The following is a 22858-nucleotide window of genomic DNA, read 5'->3' on the forward strand; positions in this document are numbered from 1 at the left end:
TTTTTATCACCTTTCTCAAAAAGAGGAAGGGGGTAGAGAAAGACAAGACAGCAACATACAGTGTTTGGTGTACACAGATTTAGTTGAAAACTAAAGTTCTTCGATTGAATCTAATACACTCTCCCAATTCAAATAGTGGACTGCTTTGCTTTGTTGAGCCTGGTTGTAAGACACTCAATGCAAACTATGCTCAGAAAACTACATAACCAGAACTTTACAAGTGTTTTTTGTGGCTGTAAATCCTGCCAATAGCATTTTGAGTCCTAGAAAACTAAAGGTCTGAATCATCGTTTAACAGACATAACTGAGGCTATAATGAAATGCTGAGGCCAAGTAATCTGGAGAAAACGTCTACTGTAGTGGTCCATAAATCTGCTACTTCAGGACATTCCCAGGACATGTATATAAATGTACCGGCTGCACTGTTACAGATACTTTAGTTGTACATCTGGTACCCTCTGCAAGGTACTCATAACTGCAAATTGCTTGACAGGAGAGTCTGCCAGGATAATATATATAAGCGATACTCTGCCCAGTAGATTTTCCAATGGTCTTATGCCATTATCTTATGAGAATATGCACTGGATGAGCCTGGGAGCACCATCCCTCAGCACCTTGTAAGCCCGAAGTGCTGAGTGAAGATGTAAACAAACAAAGCGTGAAGAGAGAGGAAGATTAAAATGCATCTTAAGATCAGCGAATGAAAAATGCACAAATTTAGAAAAACATCACGGAATTCCCCTTAAATTTAACCACAAATGCATGCTAAGTTCAGGGAGAAATCCCTTTTGCTGAACAATCATACTCTTTCCACACCGAAATTCCAGAAACTTTATGTGTACGCATGCAGTACTGACGCAAACAATCAAAACGGCCTTAGGTTACACCAAAAAAGAGACACTGCAGTTTTAAAGCGTGTTCTAAAAATGAAATGGACTGTTTACTAAATTACTAAATATTTAGTTTTGATCTTTTCAAGCAATCATATTGTATCACGTAGATGAATTTGTGTGTAATGTCCTCATTTCACATATGATGCCCCAGTGCTCAAAAGCATGTGACACAATTAGCACAACGCTATGGAGTATCAACAATAAGGCCGTCTTAATCAACAAAGAGAATCAGTGTTGTGAAGACAGCAGCCTTAAACGCAATGGGTCCTTTGAGGTTTAAAATTAGAGTGACCCATATTCTCAAACAGCTCATTCTAGGAATGAGCAATATGTCAATATATTGTCGATACTGTGATAAATTATGTCACAATATCCTCTGGATGTCATTCAAACTGAATTCTATGTTTTATTACAAATAGCACGTTTAGTACTGTTTAATTGTATTTAGTGCAGAACAGTAGGAGAAATGTACAATAAGAATCACCATATTATTTTTTGATATAATCTTTAAATTTGTCTCTTCTTGTCCATTTTTGTCTGTTCCAACTTGTCAAACCTCAAGAAAATGAAATATTATGATGCATATCGTGTATCATGATGTTACATTTCAGCCACATCGTCCACCCCTTGTTTATTCCTGAAACCTCTACTGTACAGAAGCTTGTAAATAATAATAACAATAATAATAATAATAATAATAATACGAAGAAGAAGAAGAAGAATACATTTGCCTACTAGAAGTGTGAGCCCAAGATACTCTACCTTCTGACTTCAACTTTGTGAGCACAAATATCAAGTAATTGTTGAAGTCTGGAAACTGATTGAGCTGTTCAAGTTTCTGTGAAGTATGTTAAGGAGAGTAGTTCTCATAGTGGTATATTAGATGAAGAGACAAACAACACAGCAAGCAGCACCTGTAAATGCTAGCGCTAGGAGGAAGAAGAGGCAGTTTTGTTAGCCATCACTTAATGGAATTCAGTGTATGCACAGTACACATGCACACGCTGTATGTAAGGGACAGTGAGGTGCAACCTAATCCAGGTTAAATGTAACATGGATAATTAATCGTTATCTGTGAATTTTGACAACAATTTAAACAATGAAAGTAAGTGTTTCATAACTGTTGGAATAGTAACAATTGCTATTACTCTCAAACTGTAATGGGTTTACTTCACTTATTACTTCCTGAAAAAATACAATATCACTACTATCACGTTTCTCTCTAAAGTCCATGTAAATCTGCACTACCTGGAAAGCACAAGGTAAAAGCTAACAGTCCTTTCAGTACTTTATATAGAAAGAAACAGCCAACCACAGTAAACATCATTTAAATGGCCTGTTACTATTCCTGCCTTTGAACAGGACACACCCAGTTCTGCTTTCTTAAAATGATGAATTTGGCTAATGCTGTTTGAAAAACCCAGAAACTAGCTGGAACAAATGGTCCAAAAACAGCTGCCTTAAAGTCCAATCTTTAAAAATAAAACGTAAAGCTTTTAGAGCTGCCTGTCGGCCTGTTCAGGAGAGGTCGGGGCTTCCTCGTCTCAGCACAGAAATCTTTATCCATCAGTTTCATTCTAGCAGGATTAAATGATTTGATAGACTGTTCATCGAGTTACAAACAAGGACAGGCATAGATAATATGTGGAAGAAATATGTATTTTAAATGCATCTCACATACTTAAAACTGTCTGCTTAGAGACAAATAAGTAAAACACGTAACATAATTCTTATTACATCTGTAACTGTTACAAGAATTTAAACTGTATTGGATTACAGTACTATGCCACAAGAAAATGTAATTACATTTCTATTACATGTCACTTTGTACAACTTCACACTCAACACTTATCACTGAGTGGTTCTGTAAGTCATGCATATATTATTTAAATCACCCTCTTGGTGGCTATATTTAACCCCATTTGAAGCACATAAACAACTCATAGTGAGAGCTAGCCAAGCTAAAGTACAGACTCTACATGGTGGGATTAGCTGTAATGCAGTGTTACAACTAGGCCTCTCAAGAGAAACAATGGGAGACGTCTATATTCCCCCATATGAATAGTTTATTCTTTGGAGGTTTTTATACACATATTGTTCAGAAACTATAAAAAATATATTTCAGTTTCTCATGCCGATAGTTGCTGTTCTACTTTGTGGTCTTAATTAAATTAGACGCAGCCTGTTTTCACTAATTAGATTTATGTTTATGCATTGTTTATGCAGGTATTGCTTATGTATTTGAGGTGGAAAACTCGTCTGGTTCAAACAAGACAGAATTAAACTGAATTAATTGTGTTTACACCCATTTACTGGACTTTTATACAGACTGTTACAATTCATTTTCTGCTGAACTGTTCACAAAAGCTTTCTGTTTTCCTTTGTAGCAGAGACATGCAGGTTGTTTTTATGAAAAAAATGTATTACTCTTGCTAATATACTTTAATATAATTATGCAGCAAACAAAATGTGTTAGGCTGTACCTCCCACTCTCCCCTACATACTGCATTCGACCACAATGCAGAATGCTTAACCTAATAATGATTAGACTGAATTAAAGTGTTTTATGTGACAATATATGCATGTCTGTATCCACAAGTATAGCCCAGTGCACCATTTTTATTTATTAGAGCTAGGCCCAGCTTTATCTAGTCATACATACTGATACAGGGCGATTTTTCAAAATTTCTGCAGAAGATGTAAACAAAGTCAATCAGAGTTGGTTTGTGTTAAACGCTCTGTTCTAGAGAAACTTGCAGTCAAAACTGTGAACAGTGGTGATGACAGAAAGTGTTTAATGCCTCTAAAAGCTCCCTCATAAAGCTATTACATAAATGGTTAAGAATAGGAACGTATTATGATCAATTTATTTTAATCTATTCATGGTGGAGGGACACATGAAGAGTGTTCTAAGACAAAACGGGTCCCAAAGAAAACTCTTCAAGTTTACCACTATTTTACCATCGTCAACAATGCATATAAACACGTGTAAGTTCACTGGTGGCTATATTTGTGTTGGAGACATCGGGACTCCTGGTTCCTATTAACACCGCTGTAGATAAATCAGTGAGTTTCTCTACAGATGCACCATTTTACAACAAACCACTCTGAATGACTTTGTTTATATCTCCTCCACTGAATTATGCAGACATTTTGAAAAATTGGTGGAACTCCCCTTCAATTGCTCTGACGTTCATACAGTGGGATTAATATCGACATGCCATACGGTGTAGCCAGCTACTGTCGTTAGTGAGCTATTAACAGCAACAGAGTCGTATGTGATGGCTTTATCTGTAATTTTACCTGGTAATATTCATCACACCGACTGACACTGTGTACACGGCTCTCACTCCTGAGTTAGGTGCTCGAAAGGGCGTGAACCGTTAGCTACAAAAGACGCTGGCGCTGATTAGTGAAACCAACCAGGCTTGCGTTAGCTTCTTAACCGAGTTTTCAGTTCCACCTTAAAAGGTGCAACAGTTACAGTTTGGCTCATGTAACCCTACTGGCGCCAGGATGTAACCGCTACACCGTTTAAGGTGGACGGGAGAATCCTAAGGAGAAAGCTGTTTAAAAGGAAGCCAACTTCAGCCCTGTGTAGATGTAAAACCACAGGTAAACAGCTAGCTTGGTCAGCATTAGCTGACTATATTACACCTGTTAAATTCGTGGCCTGAACATATAACGTTAACCACACTTCTGCTATACTGTTAGTTCAAATGTGAACTAAAGTCCGACCAAACTAGCTCCGGAAAGCACATGTAAGCAGAAGCTGGCTCGCTAAGCCAAGTTAGCATTCTGAGCTAACAGGCAGGCTAAGCATCGTGACTCCCGTCACAGCGAACCAGTTTAGACGTGATTGGGGAAAAAACGCGTCAAGCAGTGAAGGATACTTGTTGGACGGATCTCTGCGTGCTTGTGTCAGGAGACTGAGACTCTCTCAGAAGCTGTAAGATCTGCTGAAGTCCCTGCTCGTCTGGCTTCCACTGGCACTCCATCTTGGCTCGCCCGACTGTCTGCGATGGTGACCGAGTGACAGTCAGAGGATTTCTGCGCTGAACTAAAAGCCTGGCTCTTCAGATTAGTCCGCTCTCAGTGCAGGTTTCTGCCGAGTTACTTCCACGAATCCACTTCAAATAAGCGCTCTCTCGAATATTAGGCTGGGAAAAGTCACATATACGGGCCCAACAGGGCAGAACATTCCTTTTTAGCTATAAGACCCAGTCATACAAGCGCATTTACAGTGATAAGCCCTCTCGCGAGTCTTGGGTCCTAGTGCCCGTCGGTTCATTGTTTTTTTTTTAATTGCACGAAAACAACAACAGCATCGCTCATAGACAACCAGAGGCTCAAACACAAACAGGCACGCGCCATACAGTGTTTATACACTCTTTAAACGATGGCTCTTCAAGGGTTCTTTAGTAAAGGCAATGGCTCTATTTAGAACTATGAGTTATAAATACAACCATTGCTTAGTCTTTAGATTGATGGAGAATGTTTTGTTATATGACTCTTCAAAGAACCTTTTTGAAAATGGTTCTATGTAGCACCAAAAGGGGTGGTGTTATTGTTACGATGTCAAGCCTGGAACAATAGAAGAACCCTTTTTGGTGCTATAAAGAACCATTTTCAAAAAGGTTCTATATAGAACACATTCTCCATCAATCTGAAGAACCATTTCATCATGCAAAGAACCATTTAAGCAATGGTTGGTTCTAAATAATGATTTCATTCAGTGTATTTTTATGTAAAATTTTGCACTGGAGACAAACTTACCAACTCGGATTTCTTTACAGCGGTGGTGATAGGAACCAGGGGTCACGATGTCCACAGCACATATAGCCGTTTCATTTACTATCCAAAATGACCAGTGAATCTACACTTGCCTTTCATTGGGTTTATATGCAATGATGATGGTAAAATAGTGGCAAATCTGAAAAAAAAACTGCACGCAGTTGGTCCTTCATAGCATAGCGACTGTAACTATGCCTGCGATACCTCTGAAACACTACAATATGCTACGATACAATATGCTCCGGTATATATGTAAATCTGAAATCCACTGGTAAACCATACATACAGACCCTCCCCCCAAAAAAACAGGGGCATTTCACACAATGCTTAAAATATACTGTGTGCATCTCCCCGCATGAATTTTTTATTCATTTATTTTCTTTTATTTTTTGGTGTTTTTCCTTCTCCCGAATTTTGGTCATATCCAGCTCCACCTACTAGAGGCCTCCCCCAAGCATGATACTATCAGCGCTAGGAGGGGGAAGGCTAGCACAAGCTTCCTCCAAGTCATGTGAAGCAAGACACCGTGTCTTTTCAAACTGCCGCTAATGCAACTGGAGGCTGAACGTGCTTGGAGGAGAAAGCTAAGCCGGTTCTGTTACGTCAGCTAACAGACAACTGTGCTGGCTAGCATCATGCTGAGTGATGGGGGAGAGGGAGGGCTAGCCTACCCACCCAGAGAGAACGAGGCTCTCTTGGACTCCCAGCCACGGTAGCATCACCAGGGACTGAACTCACGATTTCCTAATGATGGGACCAATGCTTATGGCTGTGCCACTCAGGAGCCCCCAAGTGTCCAAAACTATTGTTAAACTATGGAGCCCCGGAGGGGACAAGGGTAAAAGTAAAAATTATAAGGAACGTTTTGCCGTTTGTGCACACGTTTTCTTAATTCGATCTCACGATTAACAATTCGTTCTCGTTTCTTTTAATCGTGCACACGTTTTCTGTTGTTTGTGTGCAACTGTGGATCGTACAAAATTGTAGAAGCCTTTTCCAAAAAAAGCTGTGACGCTGTGCAAAATGTTAATAAAAACAATGCAGTGACGTGCCAATCATTTAAACCCTATATTTAACTGAAAATAGTACAAAGACAACATAAATGTTGAAACTGAGAAATGTTACTGTTTTTGAAAAATATGTGCCCATTTTGAATTTGATGTTTACCATTGTGTTTCATCACCACTTCTTTTAACAACACTCTGTAAGCATTTGGGAACTGAGGAAACTAGCTGTTGTAGTTCTGAAAGTGAAATGTTTTCTCATTCTTGTTTGATATAGGATTTCAGCTGCTCAACAGTTCGGGGTCTCCTTTGTTGTATTTTTGGTTTCAAATTGTGTCAAATGTTTTCAGTGGGTGACAGGCCTGGAGCATCCCACAGCGTCCCAGCTTTTTTGGAAACAAGATGTTCTGTGCACAAGTAGGCTGACAGTAACAGTTCCCTGAAACTGTCTAAAGGGATTTGATGTGTTTAAATTTATGCAATAACGAACAGAAGAAGACAAACTACAGCCTTCAACAAACTGCACTTTCTAATGATTATATTTAACAGAGATGAAGCCGCAGTGTAGCCGCTTATCTCTGTTTTTGCTCCCGCATCAAGCTGCAGTGTTTGCGGCCGTCGCACAATTACAGCAAGAAATATTAAGCGTTATTCGTGGGGACAAATTAAGAAAAAGTACCCACTAATTAAAGAAAACATGCACGATTCAAAGAAAACAATGGAATCGTTAATCGTGGGAACGAATTAAGAAATCCATGAATAAAAGACGGTTGCACAAATTGCAAAATGTTCCCTCAAAATAATTTTTATTTTTAACCCCCCCCCTCCCCTCCAGGGATCCGTAGTAAACAATGTGTCAGGCAGCATACAGCATACCATTTTTTGTATTAACTTCCTGTGAGGTAGCTTTGAGAGACATTAAACTCTTCATGTTTGGTTCCTATCACCACTACTGTGAACTGAGTCTAGTGTTTCTTTAGAATGAAGCATTTCACATCAAACCACCTGAATGACTTTGTTCACATTTTAACGATTTAATTATGCATTTTTTTTTAATTAGTGGAATCCCCCTTAAATACTTACATTTATGAATATGGAATCTAGCTATTAATATTATAAAATTAATAACGTAATACCTGCTTTGTCAAGGGTGAGCCCAGGCAAACCACACCCATTCAAAGGAAAGGGAGACACTGCACTCCATTTTTTGGGATAATAAGAGCACAAACATCTTACCAGAATGATGTAAGTAGCAGCAGTTCCATAATTAAATGAAGAAAAGTATAATCCACAAAAGTAAAAGTACAAAAGTACATCTATAATATTTAGTGTTTTTTTTTGTTTGTTTGTTTTTTGCAGGAACATTTTAAAAGAATACTATTTATGTAGATTTAAAAAAAATTCAGTACTGGGCCAAACTCAGAGACCACCTTTCTTTTATTTAATTTGTGGTCAAAGTGGCCATTAAGTACACGTTATTCATTTGTCAGGAGAAAAACAAGCAAGTCTCCTGAAAAAAAATGGAAGCTGTAAAAAAGGCAACAAGTGACTAAATACTGAACTATTGTATTTATTTGTTAAGGCTTCAGTGTAATTTTCTATTAAATATTTTGATGCTTTTTCTCTTATGACTGGAAATTAAACAAATGAGGATGGTCTCTGACTTTTGCACAATACTGTACTTTTTTGACTTTGTCAGTAAGTAAATATCTAGAGCCCATATGTCAAACACAAGGCCCGCAGGCCAGATCAGGCCTGTGACAAAATCCTATTCAGCCTGTGAATGTATTTCAATTTTCTATTAATATTAACCCATTTTATAATCCCCATCATGCACTGCAACAAAGTGTGCTGCAACTCTCTTTCCCCAACAACAATCTATGAGACAGTGGGCAGCAAAGAAAAGATGGCAGGTGTCTAAATCAGGAATACAGGAAGGTTTAAAAGACCTACTTCCTGGGGACATGTAAATATTGAGTATTTCAAGTATTCATGTAATATTTCAAGGTCTACTACAAGTGCCTATATTTTACTATTGACGTTTTGGTGTATTTTTAATAAACAATGGTCAGTTCAGGTTACAGCAAAATGTTAAAAATGAAAAAAAAAACATAGGTGTTCTCTGAATCTAATTAGGGCATATTTGGCCAGATCGAATTCAAAATGTGCAAAACTGCAGGATGGAGAAACCCTGACAAAGATTCAAATCCTGAAAGGAACCAAGTTTGACACTCCTGCTTTAAAAATTATTTTAGAGCTATTCTATCGCAGACAATAGGGTCAATTTCAAACAAAGCTTCACATTTCTTCCACATTTCGTCACAAAACATCCATTAGTTATGTCAAATGTGTTGAATCACAGTTGTAATTAAATTCTGCCAAAATCTTGTCTGCTCAAAAACAACATTGTGACTTCCAACGAGTTCACACAAGTCTGATCAGCGAGGTTTACTTCCAAGAAATAGATTGTGACTACAGAGGTTTTACATGTTTATTAAATTATTACAAATTAAATAATCTTTCTTTATCAGATGATTATCTCTTTCAGAAAATCCAAATCAAAAAGATAGCTCTGTTAAATTGAGCGTTGTCTTCAGTCAGATCAATTTATTCTTCAGCAGGTTAAACTCCTTTTACTGGTCTTGTCCATGTTTAAACCTAAAATGAGCTCTTTAAATGCAATCAAATATATGCTATATTGATACCAGCCTATGAGGCCACAAACTGGATATTACAGACATGCCCTCAATTTGAGGATCACTTCAACTTGCTGTTCACAAGTCCTGTTTTGACAAAGCTAACTGTACCGAAATGGCCTAAATCCAGTAACTCCACTGTTGTCTGGACGTGCCATCATCTGGAAGGTCGCAGCTGCTTTTCATTCTTCTATTATGTCAACTGGTCTCTTCAAGGGATAGTTCAGTGAAAAATCTACTATTTTTCATTTTCCACTTGCCCCAGATAAAGTCAATCAGCCATGACATTTTTGGTGTCTAAACTGAGCTTCTTTAGTTTAGCACTGGAGCTACCAGCTAACATCGCTAAGACACACTAGAAGTCAATAGTCACCCAAATCTTTTCTGTAAATATATGCCCAAAATTTCTCTCAACCCTGCATTTTTGTCAATGTGGTTTAGAGCACAGTATGACTTACTGTGAGCTATAAAAATAATAATAAAAAAAAATCACCATGTAGCTGCACACTTCATTTTAAATAGATGTGCTAAATAATGACACCCCTTGCGTGATCCAACCCCTTTTTGCATGCACACACATCATGCAGGAATTCCACCGATTTTTCGAAATCTCTGCATGATTCAATCATTGAGGTATAAACAAAGTGAGAGTGGTCTGATGGTCCATTGTAGAGAAACTTGCTGATTTCTTTACAGTGGTGGTGACAGGAACTAAGGGTCATGATAGGTATTTTTTATTTACTATCCAAAACCACCAATGAACCTTCATACTGTCTGAGTTTTTATATGTAATGTTGATAATGGTAGGGAAGTCATATATCTGAAAAAAAAAGTTCTCTTTTAAGACTATTTTGTCTTACAACGCCCTGCATGTACCCTTCCGCCATTATTACCAAAACTATCACAAAACTACCATAAAATAATGTCTCATTTCATGTAATAACTTTCTGTGATGTATCTAGACGTATTAAACTCTACAGACGTCTGGTTCCTTTCACCACCTCTGAGAACAATTCTGACTCTGTAAATTTGTCTAGAACTGAGCATTTCATTTCAAACCAATCTGAATGACTTTGTTTAAATCTTAAGCATTTAATTACGTTAAAATTCTGAAGTTCCCCTTTAATTTTTTAAGCAGGTTGAGAGACGTTTTGGGGATATATTTACAGAAAAGTTTTGGGTGACTATTGACTAGCATTTGTTAGTAACATTTGACTCATTGTTCAAGTTTTAAAATAAATATAATTTGGTACATCAAACATGTCTTGGCTGATCGACTGCACCTGGGGTAAGTGGAAAATTGTGTACATTTGATTTTTTGCCAAGCTATTCCTTTAAGCCCAGGCATGGATAACTGTGGATTTCAGCAGTGGCCATGACCATCACAGTGCGTTTGTTCCTTCACTCTGACAGCAGGGTGGACCGTAGAGGTCTCATAGTCCTTCGGCTGTGGCCCCTTTTCCTGCCCTCCTCCAGAATACCTAGAGGCCTCCTCTTCCCTGAGGGGGTTTGGCACAGCAAGTCGTCCAGGCTCTGCGCAGTCACCTGACCCGCCTGCTGCAGCCGCCTTACTACCTGCTCCACCTGCAGCTCCCAAGGCCCGTCTGCACTTCTCTCTCTTAACACATCAACCTGAAAAGACAGAAGAGAGAGGAAGGAAGGAAGAAAAAACAATGAAAGAAAGAAAGAAAAATCAGTCATACATAATGATACATTTCTTTGTAGCTTTAGAGTGTAAATGATCAACTGAATCAAGTCACTCCAAGTGATTTTTATTTTCTATGCATGTTTTTGCCATATAATCAGTGTGACAGACTACGTCACCATTTTCAGCTGTTGCTTCCAAGCTAAATTAATGTCACAGCCCTGTGTTTTTCAACCCTGCCCACTGCTCTGCTCATTTTAGTGCTTTCCATGCTCTACCACAGCTATTTTAACTCAGCAAGGGCTTATTAATGAGCCAATTAGCTGCATCAGGTGTGTCGGGAGCAGGGAAAACACTAAAACGTGCAGGTTGGGAAACATATAATAATCTGGGACCATATCACAGAAACATCCTAACTCTGAATTTATCTGTTTAGTCACCATGACAACTTCAGTTGGGCTTGAATTTAGGCAGAAGCTATTAAAGAATAACAACTCCTAAGGTAATAATCTTTCATTAGGTTCAGTAAGTCAAACCAAACTACAGATAAGGCAAGTATATCTCAAAGACATCTTGAGAGGACAAAATTTCCCAATTACTGCTCTAAATGTAGGACAACCCTGTTTTAACAGTGGCCCAGCAGTGTCCCAAGACAAATATGACAGCTTATATCACAACACCAAACATCACATGATCATCTTTGTTAAGATCACTCTAGTTTGTAGTCATGACTTTAAAAGTTATGACATCTGCCATAATAATAATTACCATTAATGGTAACACAGCTTTTTTATATATATATATATGAAGAGTAACCATGACAACAGTAATACTTACACCAGTGCATCTGGATAATAGAACAGATGCTGGTTTTGCTACATAATGTATTTGTCCCTTTCAACAGGACAGCACATCTGCCCTTAATTGTTATTGACCAGGAGGTGGGGCTGGTGGGCAGTTTTAAGCTTCTGGGTACTACCATCTCTTCTTCACTTATCTGGGAGTTAAGTGATTTTATCACAAATAAGGATCACCAAGGTTATATTTGAGGCAAAGTTCAGGGTGTTGAGGGAGGGGATGCTGCAGCTTTATTGGGCAGTGACAGAACCTGTCCTCACTTTTTCAATAACAGTCTGATTCAGCAGTATGATGTCCCAGGAAGAAAGGCAGCTGGACAAAATTGTGCTCATAGCTTCAAGAATCATTGGAACCCTGCTGCCAATTCTTTCTGAAATGTATTACATTCGCATACATGGACAAAACATTTTAAAAGACACCTCCCACACTGCACACTCCCTGCTCAAACTGCTCCCCTCAGGAAAAAGATTCCAGTCCATACAATCCAGGATTTCTAGGTTCAGAAACAATATATATAGTGGGGTCCAAAAGTCTGAGACCACACTGAAAATCTGATATGTTTTTCATTTGAACCTAGAAATAAACAGAATGAACACTTTCAAACAAGAAGTTTAAAATTTAAATAACTAAAATGAAAAAGCAAATTTGTTAAATTGACCATGTGAAAGCCTTTGTACAAAAAGGTCAGAATTTTTTTTGTATAATTCCTTCCATTGAAGCATGTATTTAGAGGACTCTCAGAAGGTAGCTCAGATCTCTGAGCTACTTATCAGAGGCTTTTTTCAAAACCTATGCACCACTTATGCCCTTTTGCCATCATTAAAGCAAAGGGGGGGCATTTCAAATACTAAGAAATTCTGAAATTGATGTAATCATTCAAAGATTCTACTTCATTCAAATTGTTACGCTGATAACATTTGTAATAGAAGCATTTTCACCAGTGGTCTCAGACTTTTGGACCCCACTCTATTTTAGCACTGTCCACATTTTGAATTTGTCACAGCTTTTTTAGTTAGTTCTATTTCTTTGCACTGGGCACTTTAAATTCTTAATTTCTTAATCTGGTTTTGAATTTTTATTTTGGTTCTAATTTTAAACAGGCAACCGCTTTCAATGTTCTTTTGATTTTATTTTTTGTCTCTATGTATGTACTTATGTCTATGTGATTGTCTGTTGTAGCAGTTATCGTGTTGTCTTGGGTGCATTAAATTAAGTCCTAGCAACCCTGGTGGTTGACGTGGCAATAAAGTCTTCAACCTAAACTTAACGACAAGCGTTGGGTGCAGTTACTGTGGTTCTGGTGGTAAAGTGTCTTACCACTTCCTGGGAGAATTCTGGTTTCCTTACAAACACTGAACTCTTGGACAACAGGGCGGTTGTGAGAGCTTCGACTGCATCCTTAATTGATCCTGTCTTGACCAACATCAGCACCTAGAAACACACAACATAAAAATACAACTGACCTCAATCTGTCTGTCTGTATGTCTTGGTTGCACTCAAATACAAACACTTATACAGAGTAACTCACCCTGAGGTTCTGGCATAGTCTGCTGTCTGTGCTCATGATTTGAGAGTAGATATTATGTGCTTGCTCAGTGTCATTCTGCATTGTAAACAAGCAGGGAAAAAAGGCAAAAGAAAAGCATTATGAACAGTTCTAGTTTGCTTTAGAAAGGAAGTTTACAATAAATAGCAATAGAAAGGTACATTGTCATAATGTCAATAATAATGTTACTGTAACATATAGGACAATCCTTAAAACCCTCTACAAATAAATTTCACTAAACAAAAGCAAAATAAATAGCCACTACTGACATTAACCAGTGTCCAAATCAACTATGACTGTCACAAATGTCAAACACCTCAACGCTATGGGTTTGAAAGGATGTGTAGCTGTCAAGAAGCTGTTACTGAGAAAAAGAAAGAATCCGCTGGTGTTCTTAAAACAATGTACTGACCAACCCAGAGTCCAGACCTCAGCATCACTGAATGTGTTTGAAACGGATCGCAAAAAGCAGAAACGGCAACCAACTTTTAAGACTGAACTTTCAAGGTGTGGAAAAACATCCCTGCAGATTTTTTGAAAAAATTAAATGGCCACACTCTTGAAAAGAATGGAAGCTGTATTAAAAATATTAAAATGAAATGTGATAGGTTTCTGTGTGATTTTCTGTAAAATACATGTTTTCTGCATTTGAAAAATAGTATCTGAAAAATGAATAGCATGCACTTAATGGCCATTTTGATTGGAGCTTCAAAATGATTAATAGTCTGAGACTTTTTCAGTATTGGAGCTATATTTATGTAGGCATGTATGTATGCTGTCATGCACAGGTTGCACACTGGGTGGCACAAAATATATTGAGAGTATAAAGTAGCACATGGAACAGAAAATGAGGAGTTGCTTGATGTGAGAACCTCACATCTCTGTTCTTATGGATCTTAAAGGACTGTAATAAACAGGCTCGGCTCCACAAATGTTTCCCCGTTGGGACTTTATGTCTGTATCACACATCAAAACTTGTTATTGAGTGAGTCAGTAAATCTTAATTTTTTAGCACTTCACTAGTCCCAAAGTGCTTCACAATGCAACGCAATAAAATACAGTTCAAAAGACAATAAACACAGAAAAATACTAAAATCTTGCTCATCTCCATCAAGCAGCTGTGAAATGTTCAAAATATGTCTTGAACAGGTAATATAATCATAATATAATTATACAGGTTAAAATATATGCACAGACCACTGCTTTTGTTTTTACTCGCATTTTATCTACTGTCCCAACTTTTTTGGAATTGGGTTTGTACAGGCATATGGCTGCAACAATGATGAAACTCGAACAAAGCAAAACCACACCTTTTTAGTCATGTTTTTCAAGGCATAATATTGGCGCTATTATTCCGAGGGAACATCTTTTTTTCATTTTCATAGACCTGTCACCAGAGAACCTTTATCATGTAATCATGCACGCATATCTGCCAAAGAATGTGGCCAGGATTTTATCTGCAGAATGTAAGTGGGACAACAAAGAAAAAAGATCACTGTTATCGTGCAGTTAACAGCAGGGTTCATAAATAAAGAAAAATGTGAAAACAAAATGGAACTGTTTTTAAACTTGGATTTTTTGCAATTTTTTTTTTGCAAAGTGGAAATCCTCAACCCATTCTTGCTTGTAACAGATGAGACCTTCTCTATATTAAGAAATTAAGGCAAATCTGGATTTAGAAAAGATAACACACTGTTGGTGTTTATTTTTTCCAGCAGTCTAACATCTGCAAAAAAGTGATTATTGGGGCATTGCAGCTGTTTCCAAATGGCATTAAACACTTACTTGTTTAAGAGCGAGAGCAACTGCACAGCAATAGGCATGTCTGGGGATTAGAAGGCCTTTGGTCTGGCCTTCTTCCATCAGGGCCAAGCAGATACGATATGACTTAGGGGTGTTCTATCAAAAACACGACAGAAAGTTATAAGTGACTCAGCAGAAAGAAGTGGTGTTCTAAAGATGATGCCTAGTTTTTCACATAAACTACATTTATATAAAACATAGCTTTTCTCATAAACATACTGTAAACTATAAATCTAATTCAACATCATTAGCACCTGCAATCACATAAAAGTAAGTCATTCTGTTACAGTATTATGCAAAAGTCACCCTTTCATTTATCTAATTACCAGTCAAAATGGCCAATAAGTACAAGTTTACATACATTTACAACTATTTAACAGAAAATCACACAAAAGCTCCCAACACTAAATATCAAATCTATCAGTATTTAATTTTTACTTTTTAATCTTTCCTTTAGTGCACTCTACTGACAATTTAACTCCTCCATCCTTCCAATCCTAAAATAAAGCAACCACAGCTGTGTGCACCCAACAAAAACTGTTTAAAGATCCCACTGACATCATGTTCCCCTTCAAACAGACACTAACATTTACACAAGCAACTACCCAAACACACCTTAGCTGCCTTGCAAGTTTCTTTATTATGTATGTCTAAAATTACTAAATAAAGTATTTCTGAAGAGATTAGACATAAAATAATTCACATGCATAAGGATTATTGAAATATTAAAAATATAGCAATAATTAGATTCCCACAGTTGTGCAAGACCTGGTAGACCACCAAAACTGTCACTATTGAGAGACTGAGAAAATCAAGCTCCACTCTTGATCCAGATGTGAAAAAATCCACAGGTGTTTCTATCCAAATAATGTGAGAAGACAACTCAGTGGACTGGACTGATTAGACTAAACTTTGTAACTGGGATTAACTGAGATCGTGAAAAACAGAAAACGCAAACAATTTCTAGGACTGAACTTTGTCATTTTCAGTTAAATAAATGTTTTCTGCTTTTTTTCCTGTTTTTGACTGAAAACTAAATCAACGAAAGCGTGGTCGCTGACTTTTGCACAGTATTGTAAAATGTGATGGCTCATACTAGTTTGTAGCAGGTAGCGAAGGCCAGCGTGAAGGTGTCCTTGTTGAAAGGTACGCCTTGGCTTTTCATCTCCCCCACCACCTCCAGCGCACCTGTGACAACATGGGCACAAACATACACATCAGGACCCCTCCATGGCTGTAACCATGGCAACAGACTTCCTTTGCAGACAGAGACAGAGACAGAGTCTGAAACATGATTGGCTACAAAACTATAAAATGCACATTAACAAAACGCAGGTCAGAGAGAGCAAATTCAGTGTGGTTGCTGTGGTGTTTGAAATATATGGCAAATTTACAAAGACGTATAAAAGAACACAGCTGAATTTTAATGTTGCCTGTTACTTTATATGTTTGATAACACATGGATAACAGCAATGTTAGCACTAGAGGGCTTTAAAGAAATAAGTTGAGACTTACCCTCATAGCACTCTTTGGTGAAAAGCATGTCTATGGCGATGTTAAAAGATGTACCGTCTGAAAAGAATCCTTTTAGTGTCTTAAAAAAAAAACAACATATAAATAATCAATCAACCTAAAATCAACATAAGCACAAAATCCTTATTCTATTAAAAGATACATGAAAGTAAACAGTGAAAACTTTTACTGATTTAATTATACTTTTCAGGCCAACATAACCTTTTCTTTGTTTTGTACTTTCTCAATAATGATCATCCCTTTAATGGTTTACAGTCATGCAGGACCAATATAATGCTGAATGTAATAAAAGTCCCATAACAACTGGTGTATAAGTGTCCTTATATGTGTGCATTTGTACCCGATCAGTTAGTGTAGAGACTGCCACATCCTCCAGACCCAGCTCGTAGCAGAGCCGCATGAACAAAGGTCCGAACCTGAACTCTCCAAATGCTACATTACGATTTTCTTCATGGTATCTGCATTTAAAGTAGGACAATAGAAAAACGGGTGACAAACTGGTTTGGTATGTTATTATAGCAAGAGTCCACAACATTCAATCAGATCACAAGGTCTTGGGGGCAAAACACAACACTATTCAAGACATGGAGTTACTTGCTGCCCATTAATGAAGTGAATTACGTCCATCAAATTGATCTTAGAAAGCCATGAGCTGATTATTTTGTAGGGCATATGGTTGCTGTCTGTTTTACACTGTGGACGGTACTTTTTGACTACTGTGATGGGAAGTGCTGTCTTAGGCCTACCTATAGATTGCATTTCTAGCTGTAACCATATCCTCAGGAGTCTGACAGAGATGCAGAAGCAGCTTCAGTTCATCCTTCAGAATCAGCTCATTCCTTTCCATTTTCTGATTTAGGGTGTCAAAATAATGACCTGTCAATAAAGAGGACAAATACAATGTGCTTAAAAATTTGAGAGACTGTATACATTTCAAGAATACGTACATATGTATTTTAACTTAATATGAACATAATTTTTTTCCCATTAAATTGGCTTCTAAATGTTAGCCTAAGAGGCCCTCTACTAAGATCAGAGTAGGAGAGAGTGGGGCTGGTTGGCAACAGACATATTAAACAACAAAACAGTTTCTTGCAACAAGCACATTTTATTTAAATTGAATGGGGTTGGTTATCACATGCTATAAAGACGTCTGGGATGACATTACTTGTTTATAGTTTCAAAAAACGAAGCAACAAATAGAAATAATCTGAGCTTTTAATTTAAACTGCAAATATAAACATTCAATTAGAGCTGTCATGATTATGAAATTTTAGCTTAAGATTGTCATCAAAATAAGTGATATTTATGATGGTCTTTGCTACTATTAAGATACAAATCGGTAGCATACATGCTAAAACACTAAAATTAGCTACATAGCTAGCAAATAAACTACCATCACTCAGCACTGTCCTCTAAACATGTTGGAGAATCAAGTTAGAAGTTACAAGGTTTTTTGTTTTTATAAGCCCCATAAAAAGTCTTAATGGATGCATTTACTGTGCTCCTTTATTTACTTTTAATGGCCTCAACACACACTATTCACAATTCTTTTAATGCAGCATAATGTGACAGTAACATCTAACTCCTGTGGACAATGATAGCAGTCAGCTTAGATCACTGCGATCATCTGAAATAACAGCGATCATCTCAAATAAATGCGATTAGGCGATGACAGACCTATATTCAATGGCATCCAAATACTGTTTTTCAATCAGTTACAATTGAAAATCAACATTAGAACACATGTGCCAACCATCCCCTCTCCCATCATGACACAACTCTGTGTTAATGCTAGCTTGCTAGCATGACTTCCTGTTGGTTTTAAATGGATGAATGTTGGTCAAGAGGGCAGTTATTTTTACATTTTTTTGTGACACATAAATCAGTACTGTGCCAACCAGCTCCTATACTAACCAACCTTGTTCTAAACTAATTCACATCTAAACAAGCTGAGAAGCCAGACAGACAGGACTTCATTCAGTCAAGTGAAATGTCAATCACCAACTTTTTGGTCCGGACACTTGATGGGCCACGGCGAGTTTCCTCTGCTGAAAATCTTGGAGCTTCACCACATCCTCTGACAGTAGATGGCGTTTGGCTGAAATGAGTCAGAATTAAGCGCTGAGTAACTTATAGAACTACACTGAAACTTTTTAGTACAGTGGTTCCCAACCAGGTCCTCAGGGCCCCCAAGATGGTCCACATTTTTGCTCCAACCCAAATCGCAAGACATAGAGATGAAGGAAAGATGTGTACCATCTCAGGGGCCCTCAGGACAGTATTGGGAACTACTGCCTTTGTACATCCAACAACTATCACTGCCTTTTAGGGACCCATTTGTTGAAAATGAAATGCTAAAGTTCTAAAGTGAGAGGTATGATCAGTCCTGAAGCAATTACAGAAGCTTTTACCAACATAACTACAGGAAAATAAACAAAAAAGCAAGTACAGTAATTATACAGGGAGATTCACTTGAAAGAGGCCCCGAATATTCTCTAATAACTCTCACTAGGATGAAGCAATCTGAGCGAAAACAACATGCAATGTGCTCCTCAGGATATGGAGCTTCGAACAAGCCAAGACGCCCCTGCATCGGAGCGATGAGGTAGGCGCCAGACAGCCGTTGCAACGTTTAACCTCCGTTTGTAACTTCTGGGTGCATATCCCCGTACCCCTTCACTCAGTCACTCGACTTCTCATCAGGATGGTGGTGTACAGTACTGAGCAGCGTGTCAAGGTATGTAGCGTATTTTTTGGTTCAGATTGCTTCACCCTAACGGGAGTTACAACAGAATATTCGGGGCCTGTTTCGAGTGAATCTCCCTGTACTTCAGTAGACGTAAAAGTAGTATCATGTTAAATACTCAGGAAAGTAGAAATACATCAATATATTACTTGAATACAAGTAACAGAGTACATAAAACTATTTACCTCTATGCAACAACCATCTGTTTCACCAACTACCATGGCACTTGTTTATCTTGGCATAATTCAATAACTGAGATGTAAACAAGTTATTCAGATTGGTCTGATGATGTGAAATGGATCACTGTAGAGAGACTTAGCTATCAGCTTGGAATTCTTAACAGTGGTAGTAAAAGGAACCAGGTGCCGCAATGTCTAACATAGCCAATTTTTTTTGCTCTCCAAAATGACCAGTGAACCTACATGTGTCTTCTGAGTTTTTAAATGTAGTTTTGATAATGGTAAAATAGTGGTACATCTGAAAATTTGTGGAAAATTTTCTTCAGGTACTTTTTTTTTCCTTGAACGCCCTGCATGTAGCTCTCAGTGATTAAGTGACTTTAAAATAAATCTTAGGCCAAAACTTCATCACAGAACTAATGTAATAGAATGTCTCATGCATCAGGCAGCATATTTATAGCCATTATTTGTAATATCTCTCTGTGAAGGAGCTTTTAGTGGCATTAAACACCTCAGACGTCTAGTTCCTATCCCAACCACTGTGAATAATTCTGACTCGGCAAGTTTCTCAACAATAGAGCATTTCACATCAAACCACTCTGATTGACTTTGGCTGAACCTCCAATGGCTCCCTACTCCCTAACTATATAGTGTGCTAGGTAAGTTTTGAAATTCTAGCTTTTACACTCAAACAGTGCATCTGTCCAGTATGGATGTGGCTAAATCACACATAACTATTTGTTAGCCATAACAGGCAACATTTGGATGCCACCAATTTTTCAAAGTTTGTGCATAATTCCATCACTGTGATGCAAACAAAGTCATTCAGAGTGGTTTGATGTAAAATGGTTCACTGTAGAGCAAGTTATGGAGTCGGATTTCTTTACAGTGATGGTGACAGGAACCTGGGGTTGCAATGTCAACAACACAAATACAGCCACTTTATTTATTATACAAAATCACCAGTGAATCTGCAAATGTCTTTTAAGTTTTTATATGTAATGTTTATGATGGTAAAATAGTTGAAAATCTGAAGAAATAAGTTTTTGGGGGGACTATTTTGCCTTACAACTCCTTACTTGTACCTCTCCACCACGAATAGATTAAAATAAATGGATTAAAAAGAGGTTTCAAGCCAAAACTTTATAACAAAACTAACGTAAAACAATGTCTTAGGCATCAGGCAGCACATTCATATCCATTTTGTGTAATAACCTCCTGTGAGGGAGCTTTCAGAGGCATTCAATCCTCCAGACTTTAGGTTCCTAGCACCACCATGAACAATTGTGACTCAAGTTTCTCTAGAATGATGCATGTTACATCAAATAACTCTGAATGACTTTGTTTATATCTTAACCATTTAATTATGTAAACATTTTCAAAAACTGGTTGTGTTCCCTGGAGTGCACTATGAGCAGGGAGCCGTTTCAGATACAGCGTTTGTTTATCGTAACGACTAAATTCTGCAGGATGTCTTAAAATTTGGTGGAATTGCCCTTTAAAGCACATTTTAAAACCAGGTAACGTGTTAATCCGTGCAGTCAGTGTGGGTTGCCAGTTCAGTCCACCGCAGACTGTAAAGGTACTAATTCACAGCAGCCTATAGAAACTATACACACCTGGCTGCGACCTGCTAAGCTTTTATATCAGCTCCCTGTGTTTTTGTTAAACCAGAGACAAAACCAAATAGGTTCGGGCTAATACTGGTAAACACCGAGAACACACCTCCATCTCTGCCTTTAAAACAGTCCGACTGCACTGCCCCGCGGAGTACAGCACGCTCATGTTGATGAAGTACAAACCGGGCACAGCAGCTCAGCCCTCGCAGCGCCATGTTGTCCCCTGACTGTACCAAACAGTACAGCACTGCAGATATCGCTGTTTCACTGCACATATTTGATTATATAAAACTGGATATGTTAACATTGCTACGGTTGCCTACATGACGAAACAACATTGACTACAGTCCACAATGGCCTGATGAAACGTTTCGTTAAACAGTAGGAAACAGAAGTACATTGTACTGAGAAACGACCCCCTGTTTTCACGGCTACTTAGACCATTCCAACATGGCCCGGTCCAGAGTCACAGCCTGTGTTTACAATGTACTAAACTCAAATTCTCTGTAAACTGCAAGCGATACAGACTGTTTCTTATTAAATATTTAAAAGTACTTAGTATTGTGCTATTTTGTGATATTTTAACATCAGTTGTGCACGTACCTAACCACTTGCTATGTTTAAAATAGACCGTTTCAATCAACAGAGGGCGCTACTGGTCTGATAAATACAGGCCTAAGCAGAGCCGACGCCTATATGGTGATAGGCTTTTGTTGTGTCTGTCTGTTTGTGTATGTATTAAACAGATTCAGAATTCATTTTTTATAGCTCTGTTTTTGTCCTATTTTTGTCCCTTTTTTAATAAGAGCCATTTGGCTATACTAATTATTTCCTTTTAAACTTTGGATATACTATATCTTCATTAGTTGATACTCAGGCCTACATGGTTTGGGGATCAAGCAAGAGTCTTGTCAACTAGCAAAGCATTTCCCTGCCCATTGTCTAACTTTTAAATGAACAGCTTCTCATCCACAGACTGATGTCTGCTTCAGTCGTTTTCAGTGTTTTAATCACCTTTATATACCACTCTCATTTATTTGACAGCCCTACAGAGCCTTTGCCTCACTGAATGTGAATGAACAATTGGAAGAGTCACTGGCCAGACAATCAATTAAAACAAACAATTAAATAAATAAAGAACACAAACTGTCAGCAGGCTTTCAGTCTCACCTACCCTGGTGCAGACAGCTTATCAATCGAACAACCTAGAAAGGATAACCTTGAAATACAGCAGTTTGCCCTTTGTGGCTGGGACTTTTGATTTTTTATCAATTTAGGCTATTTTATCACTGACTTTAGTGATCTCTGGCTGAGGAAACAATGAAACAGATTGTAGCTTATGCCTTTTTAGTGTCAATATATGCAATCCCTAAGGGGCCATGGATTTGCATGTTTTTTAACTCCATTTTCCCCTGATAAGTTATTTTCATTTGTTTTCTCAAGATCTTATGATATTTATGTCATTATCATGGCAAAACAAATGTTGTTTTCTCAAGACCTTGATTTATTTTTATCACTGTCATGATATATAGGACATTG

The 22858-nt window shown here is 37.8% G+C and overlaps 2 protein-coding genes across 3 annotated transcripts in view; both read right to left on the reverse strand.

Moving 5' to 3' along the window:
• tnpo1 (transportin 1) overlaps window positions 1-5171 on the reverse strand; it is a 37365-nt gene extending 32194 nt beyond the window's left edge. Inside the window, exons 1-2 of the mRNA XM_036579959.1 lie at window positions 4787-5171; window positions 1656-1731 (exon numbers count right to left, since the gene is read on the reverse strand). Coding sequence (XP_036435852.1) covers window positions 1656-1731; window positions 4787-4891 — 181 coding nt within the window. The 5' untranslated portion in view covers window positions 4892-5171. The remainder of the gene's footprint in view (window positions 1-1655; window positions 1732-4786) is intronic.
• Window positions 5172-10436: 5265 nt separating this feature from the next.
• ptcd2 (pentatricopeptide repeat domain 2) lies at window positions 10437-21542 on the reverse strand. Of its 2 annotated transcripts, XM_036579960.1 has the most exons (10): window positions 21426-21542; window positions 18781-18873; window positions 17519-17648; window positions 17113-17230; window positions 16755-16833; window positions 16336-16427; window positions 15222-15335; window positions 13419-13493; window positions 13208-13321; window positions 10451-11019 (listed from the first exon to the last, which is right to left on the reverse strand). In XM_036579960.1, exons 1-10 carry the CDS (start codon window positions 21532-21534, stop codon window positions 10789-10791), a joined length of 1155 nt encoding a protein of 384 aa, XP_036435853.1. In that variant the 5' UTR covers window positions 21535-21542; the 3' UTR covers window positions 10451-10788. The 2 variants fall into 2 exon arrangements, with proteins under 2 accessions (XP_036435854.1, XP_036435853.1); XM_036579961.1 differs by lacking the exon at window positions 15222-15335 and having other exon boundaries at window positions 10437-11019.
• Window positions 21543-22858: the final 1316 nt, after the last annotated feature.

Source organism: Colossoma macropomum, unplaced genomic scaffold, assembly GCF_904425465.1.
Source record: "Colossoma macropomum unplaced genomic scaffold, Colossoma_macropomum, whole genome shotgun sequence".
Taxonomy (NCBI): Eukaryota; Metazoa; Chordata; class Actinopteri; order Characiformes; family Serrasalmidae; genus Colossoma; species Colossoma macropomum.

Coding starts and splice junctions, on each gene's coding strand:
- ptcd2 (XM_036579960.1), bottom strand. CDS start 21,534: ATGGCGCTGCGAGGGCTGAGCTGCTGTGCCCGGTTTGTACTTCATCAA. Junction 17,231..17,518: donor GCTAGAAATGCAATCTATAG/GTAGGCCTAAGA, acceptor CTTTAAATGCAG/ATACCATGAAGAAAATCGTA. Junction 16,834..17,112: donor TCTCTACACTAACTGATCGG/GTACAAATGCAC, acceptor TTTTTTTTTAAG/ACACTAAAAGGATTCTTTTC.